General features: G+C 51.7%; 1 protein-coding gene across 1 annotated transcript in view; it reads left to right on the top strand.

The window, feature by feature from the left end:
• Window positions 1-2,793: 2,793 nt before the first annotated feature.
• Window positions 2,794-9,528, top strand: part of LOC122544305 (schwannomin-interacting protein 1-like) — a 20,025-nt gene continuing 13,290 nt past the window's right edge. The window contains exons 1-5 of the mRNA XM_043683446.1: window positions 2,794-2,949; window positions 6,000-6,437; window positions 7,491-7,582; window positions 8,751-8,856; window positions 9,202-9,345. Of these exons, the coding sequence (XP_043539381.1) occupies window positions 6,009-6,437; window positions 7,491-7,582; window positions 8,751-8,856; window positions 9,202-9,345 (771 nt within the window). The 5' untranslated portion in view covers window positions 2,794-2,949; window positions 6,000-6,008. The remainder of the gene's footprint in view (window positions 2,950-5,999; window positions 6,438-7,490; window positions 7,583-8,750; window positions 8,857-9,201; window positions 9,346-9,528) is intronic.

The raw sequence follows: 9,528 nt of genomic DNA, 5'->3' as shown, positions 1-9,528 counted from the left end.
AAAATAGAGTAATAACCTACGCACCCCTCAACTCATTGCCATCCATGTACATGTCCTGCAGTTGTTTAAATGTCCCCAATGACTTTGCTTCCACCACCTCAGCTGGCAACACATTCCATGCACTCACAACTCTGTTAGGCAAGATGTCAGGGATGGTAAATGATCTGTTTTGGATGTGATTGATTGAAGGAGGGGTGTTAGCCACCACCCATGGATTTCAGTTCGTGAGAGGGAGACACTGAGCAGACAGACTGCCTTGGTTAAACATATTGTTCCAGAAAGTAAAAACAAGGACTGCAGATGCTGGAAACCAGAGTCAAGATTAGAGTGGTGCTGGAAAAGCACAGCAGATCAGGCAGCATCTGAGGAGCAAGAAAATCAACATTTCGGGCAAAAGCCCTTCATCCATTCCTGATGAGGAGCTTTTGCCTGAAACATTGATTTTCCTGCTCCTCGGATGCTGCCTAACCTGCTGCGCTTTTCCAGCACCTCTCTAATCCATACTGTTCCAGAAGACAGCATCTCCGACAGCACAGCATTCCCTTGGTTGTGTAGTGGGAGTGTCAGTCTTGGTTCTGCCTGGTGGGACTAACGGACCTCCAGGTGCTACCACTCTAGTGGTGGTGGAGAGTGTGAACATTTAAGACGTATGGGGTGCCAATCATGTGGGGTTGCATTGTCATGGATGATGTTGAGCTGAATGGCATGTTGGAGAGTACACATTTCTGACCCATGCCTTATAAATGGTGGACACCATAGTCTCAGTTCCCTTAAAGTGATGCAGCCGGGTCAGGCTTCAATCTTGCAAGGTTAGCAATAGATTCAGAAAGTGTACATTCCATGGCTGTCTACCTCTGATCTTGTCTGTGTCCAGGTATTCTGTAAGGGAAATACATGATGGGCAGTGGACGCTGCCAAGATATTGAGTGGCTGTCAATGCTGTTGTGAATTCCTGTTATAAATACCTATCGTGATTTATTATTCTAAGAATCCCAGACTGGCATTCTACCGTTTATGATTTTGACCTTGCCCTGTATTCTAACTTACACTGAGGCTGCTTCAAACTTTGGTGTCTCCTCTTGTCTAGAAGTCATTCTTGCATCTTTCAAATCCCTCTGTGGCCTTGTATCAGCTCCTTATCTCTGTATGTTCCTCCAGGCCCATATCCCTCAGAGATCTTTGCATTCCTCTAAATCTGGCCTCTTGGGGCAACCCTCAATTCCCACCATCATTGGTGCTGTACTTTCAGCTGATTGGCACTCCAAGCTCTGGAATTCTCTTCTGTAAATCTCTCTGCTTTCCCCTACTCTACTCCTCCTGGGCTGTTTTAAATCTACCTTCTTTTCCCCCATTTGGAGCACAGCAGGTTGAGGGGCGACCTTTAAGAGGTTTATGAAAATCATGAGAGGCATAGGTAACGTGAATAGCCAAGATATTTTCCCTTGGATGGGTGAGTTCAAAACCGGGGGCATTTTCTTAAGGCGAGAGAGGGAAGATTTTAAAAGGACAATGAGGGGCAACCTTTCTACACTGAGAGTGGGTCAGTGTGTGGAGTGAACTATCAGAGGAAGTAGTGGATGTGGGTACGTTGCAACACTCGAAAGACATTTGGATAAGCACATGAATAGGAAAGGTCATAGAGTCTTACAGAACAGCACAGAAACAGACCCTTTGGTTCAAACAGTGCGTTGCCCACCATAATCTCCAAACTAAACTAGTCCCACCTGCCTGTTCCTGGCCCATACCCCTCCAAACCTTTCCTATTCATGTCCTTATCCAAATGTCTTTTAAACATTGTAACTCTACCTGCATCCACCACCTCCTTTAGAAGTTCATTCCTCACGCGAATCATTCTCTGTGTAAAAATGTTGCCCCCCCCCCCCCCCCGTGTCTTTTTAAAATCTCTCTTGTCTCCCCTTAAAAATGTGCCCCTGGTCTTGAAATTCCCCATCCTAGGGAAACGACAACTCTCACTGACTCCATCTACAACCCGCACTACTGTATAAATTTCTATCAGGTTGCCTCTCGTCCTACTTGCTCTCCATTTTCCGAACTTTATTCTACTCCTCTGGATCTTTTGCCCTGGGATACTAGGGTGATGAGTTTTAGCAGGAGGGTTCATGTGTGGGGGGAATACCCCATGGCCTCTCTTCATCCTTAATTTCACCTTTAGCTTCATGTCCAAGGTATTGGTAGTGTGGCTACGTTCCACACAGAGTCATTGTGGACTCCCTAAGAGCCAGTAAAGTCACAAAAGATGCAGAGAGCTGCCCACCCATAGGCACAGGCAAAAACACAGAGCCACAACCAGATAGATCCATGCAAAGGCACTCTCTCACACTCACACACTCACTCTCTCACTCACACATACACACAGTCTGTCTGAATAGGAAAGGCTTGGAGGGATATGGACCAGGAGCAGGAAGGTGGGACTAGATTAGTTTGGGATTATGAACTAGTTGGACTGAGGGGTGTGTTTCCATGACCACCTCTGTCAAACCTTTCAGTGGTGTCCCCATCTCCTCCATGTGCATCGGTTAGTATTCCTGCGTTGGGACGTTACAGCAGATTTCTGACTTAAAATCTAATTCTGTTGAGTTTATTTGCATTAATCATGAGCTACGCGGGGCGTTTGAAAGGCCACTTTACTGCTGGATTTACTGTGGCCGAAGGCTTGACTGACAGATCAGTGCATCAGATGCTAGTTATTGCTGGAGGTGGGGAGAGAGAGAGAGAAAGTGACAGCTCCCCGACTCTCCAGTGAACTGGGAGGAGTTAAAACAGCGAGAAAAAGTTGGAAAGGAACTTAGCAGTCAGTCTGATTTCATAAGTTTAAGAGGAAGGGAATCCAGGAGTGAGTTGGCTGCACTGGGTTGGGCCGGGCTACAGTTTTTGGGAGGAGAGAGAGCAGACACTGATAACTGGAATTGGAATCCACGTCCCTTTTTGGTGAGTTTCACACTTCGGGAATAGGAGAGGGGGGAGAAAAAATTCTCAGAGATTGGAAACCCGGAAGTTAAAAAAAAAAAGACCGAAGGAAACTTCACTTTAAACTAGGAATGCGTTTGTGTGAGTATCTTAAACAGCGCGATTAGTGAGACTTCCTGTGATTGCTGTCCCTCGGTAGGGGTTGGCTCGATTTCAGTTTTCATGGAAACTGAGTGATATTCAGTGAAAAGTCAAGCATTTTAAAACCCCCTTCACGTTTCAGTAGCAATAGGGCCAACCCTGGGAGGGTTATTTTTATACATGTGAGTGGACAGACTTTATTTTTCTGCGTTAAAGCAAGCCTCTTCCCCCACCCCTCAACACCCCCCCCCCTTCCCTCCCCCAGATTCCTTCAATTCTCAAGAGGCTGGGATTATCCTCCAGTCCCAATGTGACTTGCCTATTGAAATTCCTCACGCGTACCCCATCTCTCTCTCTGCCTTGGCTCCCATATTGGGCACTTTGCACACCCATCCTGTGGGATCTGCCCTCTTTAACAGCCAGTCACTACTGGCTGTAAACCATGTGGGTGCGCACACCCTGTGCCATTGCGCAGGGAGTGCCGCACTGTCAGAGGCGCCACCCCTCAGGTAAAACCAGTCCTGCCTTCTTCAGACACCCCATAGAGTGATACAGCACAGAAACAGATCCTTTGGTCCTTCTCGTCCATGCTGACCAGATATCCTAAATTAATCTAGTCCCATTTGCCAGCATTTGGCCCATATCCCTCTTAAACCTTCCTATTCATACGCCCATCCAGATACCTTTTAAATGTCGTGGTACCAGCACCCACCACTTCCTCTGGCAGCTAATTCCATACACGCACCATCCTCTGTGTGAAAAAGGTTGCCCCTGAAGTCCCTTTTAAACTTTCCTCTCTCACCTTAAACCGATGCCCCTCTAGTTTTGGACTCCCCTACCCTGGGGAAAAGACCTTGACTATCCACCCTATCCATGGCACTCATGATTTTATAAACCTCGATAAGGTCACCCCTCAGCCTTCGACACTCCAGGGAAAAAGCCCCATCCTATTCAGTCTCTCCCTATAGCTCAAATCCTCTAATCCTGGCAACATCCTTGTTAATCTTTTCTGAACCCTTTCATGTTTAGCAATATCATTCCGACAGTAGGGAGACCAGAACCGAGCGCGGTATTCCAAGAGGCCTAACCAATGTCCCCTACAGTCGCAACATGACCTCCTAACTCCTACACTTGATACACTGACCAATAAAGGCAAGCATACCATGAAGGGGTGAAAGGGAGGTTGGTGGCACCGGGGTGTGCTCCCCACTTTCTTGGGATCGACGTTTATCCCTCGAATCTACTATCATCGAAATCTGATCACGTTAATTACTCACTGCTGTCTGCTGGAGCTTGCTGTGTGCGAATTGGTCACTGCATCTTCCGTGTCCCAGCAGATGAGACCCACTAATGGCTAAGTGCTTTGAGGGTTGCGAGAGAGGTGCTATACAAATGCCAGCTCTTATCGCAAGCCATTTAGGGGAATGTCCCAACTCCACCTCAGTTGAGATGTAATATTGTGCTCCTTGTTTTCTGGTTTTCAAACATTGGAGGCGATTATCTGTCACTGCTCAATCTTCTGTAATCAAGGGACTACAGTAAGTCATGTTTCTGTGCTCTGCCTGTGTACTTTAACCTTTGAAAAGCCAGTTCAAACGTTTTTCACCTGAGAGCAGCTGGGACTGGATTGTGCTCGTGCTGTTTTTTTTGTTTTTGCTTGTGATCGAACACAGCCCTTAAACCCATGATGTTCTAACCAAGTGATCTCTTTAACCTCCTCCAGTCCAGCAACCCTCCAAGATATGTAGCCTCCCCACAAGTTCCTCCCACTCCCTCCCTCCCTTTCCCTCTCACTCCCTCCCACTCCCACTCCCTCCCCCTCCCTCACTCTCCCTCTCTCTCACACACACTCACACTCTTTCACTCTCTCACCATGTCTGAAAACTGACCTCTTTGTCAGGAGAAGTAGGCCATTTAGCCCATTGGATCCTGCTCAGCCATTCAGTGAGATCCTGGCTGATGTGATAATCCTCCAGTTTCCTGTTTGCTGTCCCAGACATTTCCTTACAGAACTCCAAAGTGTTTTCTGTTGTCCACAAAATGCCGAAGTGAAAGCAGAAGCCGTTCGGCCCATTGAGTACACCCCAACCTTCCGATTAGCATCCCACCTGTACCCCCCTTCCCGATCCCCATAACCCAACATTTCCCATGGCCAACCCACTCTAACCTGCACCTGGAGGAGACCGGAGGAAACCCACACAGTCCTGGGAAGAGTGTAGGCGAAAGTGAGGACTGCAGATGTTGGAGATCAGACTCAAGATTGGAGTGGTGCTGGAAAAGCGCAGCAGGCCAGGCAGCATCTGAGGAGCAGGAATCAGGATGATTCCTGATGAAGGGCTCCTGCCCGAAACATCGATTTTCCTGCTCCTCGGATGCTGCCTGGCCTGCTGTGCTTTTCCAGCACCACTCCAGTCTTGACACTGAGATGGTCGTCCGAGGCTGGAATCGAACCCGCGTCCCTGGCGCCGTGAGGCAGCAGTGCTAACCAGTGAGCCACCGTGCCACCATTTCAGAGGGCAGTTAAGAATCAACCCCATTGCCGTGGGTCTGGAGTCATGTGTAGGCCAGAGCGGGCAAGGATGGCAGATTTTGTTCCCTTGCGTGCTTTAGTGACCCCCCCAGATGGACTTTTACAACGCCTGGTTTCTCGTCACTGAGGAGAGATTTCTGTTCCAGACTTAGCATGTGCCTCACCATGTCTGTACCGCTCACCAACTGATGCCAATCCCATTCACCTGCACTTGGTACATATGTCCTGTCATTTTTAAGTGCTGACCCATTTGATTGGTCAAATGCAAGTTTTGTGAGTTGTTGATGTGGGATTTGAACAAATGTCCCCAGAAGATTAATGTCTCAGCTGTAATTCCAGTAACATTGCCACTGACTAACTGGATGTCCTTCTCTCTTGTTATTTTCTTTTAATGGTGCAGAGCTATGGTATGGATTCGGGAGGTGAACTCTTCAGTTCCCTGACGGCGAGGCCAGATTCCGGAAGGTTCCGGCTCTCCGGGCAGAAGCCCCCGGTGGGATTGGGATCCAGCTCCTCCGACGACGAGGGCTTTCAGGACTGCGAGCTGAGAACGCCCGAGGGTCAGGCGCAGGATGGACCAGTCGGCCTGGCCGTGGGGGAGGGTAGCAGTGCCAGTCCGACAGGCAGCCTGTCTAGCTGGGGGCTCCGAGCGGCGCCGGCTGGGCCCCCACCCCCTGCCGAGGGCACCTCTCCGTCGGAGGCAGCAGCGAGCGAGCTGCCCATCATGAACTGGGAGACCCTGGAGAGTCACATCGCCGGCCTCCAGCTACAGGAGGACGAGAGGCAACAGGCCCGAGAGCGGAACCGCAAAACAGGCATCGCTGCCAGAGAAGGGTCGGTGAGTGTGCCAACCGCCCACCGGCACGAGTAATGGGGTGGCCAGTTGTTGCCCTGGTGCCTGGGAGCCAACGCTGGAACCGTGTTGCTGCAATAAGACAGATTTCCAGACTCCCGGAGCCCTGGGGAAGTACAGGGAGTGGCTGGGAAAGCCAGTCATAGAGATGTTCAGCGTGGAAACAGACCCTTCGGTCCAACCCGTCCATGCCAACCAGATATCCCAAGGTCCCTTTTATATCTTTCCTCTCTCACCCTAAACCTATGCCCTCTAGTTCTGGACTCCCCCACCCCAGGGAAAAGACTTTGCCTATTTACCCTATCCATGCCCCTCATGATTTTATAAACCTCTATAAGATCAACCCTCAGCCTCCGACGCTCCAGGGAAAACCACACCAGCCTATTCAACCTATCCCTACACTGCAGTGTATGGGCTGAATGGCCTGTTTCTGTGCTGTGAAACGTTTTATCTCTCTTCATGACCCCCATCAACAACACCTTGTCGTTTGGAAACCTCCATCACTTCTCCTCAAAAGGGTCGCTCAATCCAAAACGTTAACTCTGATTTCTCTCCACGTGTGCTGCCAGACCTGCTGAGCTTTTCCAGCAATTTCTGTTTTCGTAACCTCCATCCCTTTGTCGTTATAATCTCTCCCCTTCTACTGTCCTTCAGCTTTTGGAATACTGCATTCAGTATGTGTGAGGAGCGAGGCTGGCCTTAGGGATTTGGGAGGGGTTGTGGTTACTGAGGGTGAGGAAGTCTATTGTCAGGCTGTCTCGGGAAATGTATTCCCCAGTCTGGAAGTGGCTTGAGTCATCTCCCTGTTTGCTGCCTTGAGTCTTAGTTAGTCTGTTTGATGAAGGCTGAGGCACTCTGGGTAGTTTCAGTTGTGGCCTAGCAGACATGGTTCCTTATGCTGTTTGTGGCCATACTGTGGGTGGACAGGGTAGCGGATTTTCTCCTACAACAGAACTGCACGCAGTATTCCGAGAGTGGCCTAACCGATGTCATTGGTTTGCATTCCCAGTCTGACGGGCGTTCCCTTTTGTATTCCAGCCGCGGGGCAGAAGGAGAATGGAGAGATTCAGCTCCTGGGAAAGAGCAAGCAACAGCAATTGGCAGATGACGAACTTTCACTGCACCACGAGGTAGGGGCAGAACACGTGAGCTGGTCAATATTCTCTCTTAACCAAGACTGGCCCAAATGCAAGTCGATAGACTCCCTGCAACTGAATGGAAATAGTCCTCAGAGCGCTGTGCATCATGGTATGGGGCAGCGCTGCTCAGTGTTAGTTCACTGTCTCTACCTCACAATCTCTCCATCTCTCTCTCTCTCTCTGTCTCTCACCTCAAAGTCATAAATATTGGAGCTCCCCCACACAGAGACTCCAGAATGAAATTCCAAAATGCAATCCCTCTGCAGCACTGTGGGAGCACTGCAGCCCCAGAGATAGACAGTGGTGCAGGACTCCCATGGCACTCACCCTCTGACAGTGCCCGCTCCCTCAGCACTGATCCTCCGACAGTGCGGTGCTCCCTCAGCACTGATCCTCCGACAGTGCGGTGCTCCCTCAGCGCTGACCCTCCGACAGTGCGGTGCTCCCTCAGCGCTGACCCCCCGACAGTGCGGCGCTCCCTCAGCGCTGACCCCCCGACAGTGCGGCGCTCCCTCAGCGCTGACCCCCCGACAGTGCGGCGCTCCCTCAGCGCTGACCCCCCGACAGTGCGGCGCTCCCTCAGCGCTGACCCCCCGACAGTGCGGCGCTCCCTCAGCGCTGACCCCCCGACAGTGCGGCGCTCCCTCAGCGCTGACCCCCCGACAGTGCGGCGCTCCCTCAGCGCTGACCCCCCGACAGTGCGGCGCTCCCTCAGCGCTGACCCCCCGACAGTGCGGCGCTCCCTCAGCGCTGACCCCCCGACAGTGCGGCGCTCCCTCAGCGCTGACCCCCCGACAGTGCGGCGCTCCCTCAGCGCTGACCCTCCGACAGTGCGGCGCTCCCTCAGCGCTGACCCTCCGACAGTGCGGCGCTCCCTCAGCGCTGACCCTCCGACAGTGCGGCGCTCCCTCAGCGCTGACCCTGCCCGCTCCCTCAGCGCTGACCCTCTGACAGTGCCCACTCCCTCAGCACTGACCCTCTGACACTGCCCGACCCTCAGCACTGACCCTCCGACAGTGCCCACTCCCTCGGCACTGACCTTCAACCTGAGGTGGGTGTGCCGATTCTGCCTCACTGTTGGGTCCAGCCCCCTGCTCAGATCCTACCACTTCATGGTGTCTCAGTGAATCCTTGGTCGTTGTGTCCCTCTCTCCTACAGGTTCCACAGTCGGATGAACCTGCAGCTCTGTTTCATCAACGACAGCAGCAGTGAGAGTGAGGCTGAGGAGGCAGTCGGGGGAGCTTCCAGCACACCGTCCCCTCAGGTACTGAGAGCGTTCATTTGCTTCTGTTCCACGGGAGACAGGCCCTATTTGTCAGTGCAGCAAGGTCACACTTACTGATTCAGTGCTGTTTCTCTGACATCTCATTGAGATGTTTGGCCCTGAAGCCTGGGAACTTTGTAACAATGAGGGTTTAGTTTAAGAGGTGTGTGGGTAAGCAGCTCAGAAAGGCAAATTCAGCCCATCATCCCCTTTGGAAAACACCATCTTTTCAAAGCCTGCAGTGCACACAAAATTTGGGATTGTAATACACAGTGAGGAAGGTCCGAAAGGCAGGCTGCTGAGTTTCCGTCTGTGACACCGCGACTGTAATGTTTGCGTTCACAGCCAACCACAAGTGAATCCTCCCCCATTGAGGGGAGTCTGGAATCCCGCAGGAAGGAGCTGGAGAGTGAGGCCAAAAGAAGTCTCGCCTTGTTACAGCGGAGACTCGACCAGGAGAAGCAGCTACTGCGGGCAGCCGCCGAGCGGGTGAGTGCGGCCGATTGTTGCTCAGGAGCAAGTTTGTTCAGCGTTCCAAACTCACACAGGCACAAGCTTCCAGGATGGATGTGGCTCCGCACTGTCGGAGGGTCAGCGCTGAGGGAGTGCCGCACTGTCGGAGGGTCAGTGCTGAGGGAGTGCTGCACTGTCGGAGGGTCAGTGCTGAGGGAG

This window comes from Chiloscyllium plagiosum, chromosome 48, assembly GCF_004010195.1.
Source record: "Chiloscyllium plagiosum isolate BGI_BamShark_2017 chromosome 48, ASM401019v2, whole genome shotgun sequence".
NCBI classification, from domain to species: domain Eukaryota; kingdom Metazoa; phylum Chordata; class Chondrichthyes; order Orectolobiformes; family Hemiscylliidae; genus Chiloscyllium; species Chiloscyllium plagiosum.
This window is presented reverse-complemented; position numbering and strand designations above follow the sequence as displayed.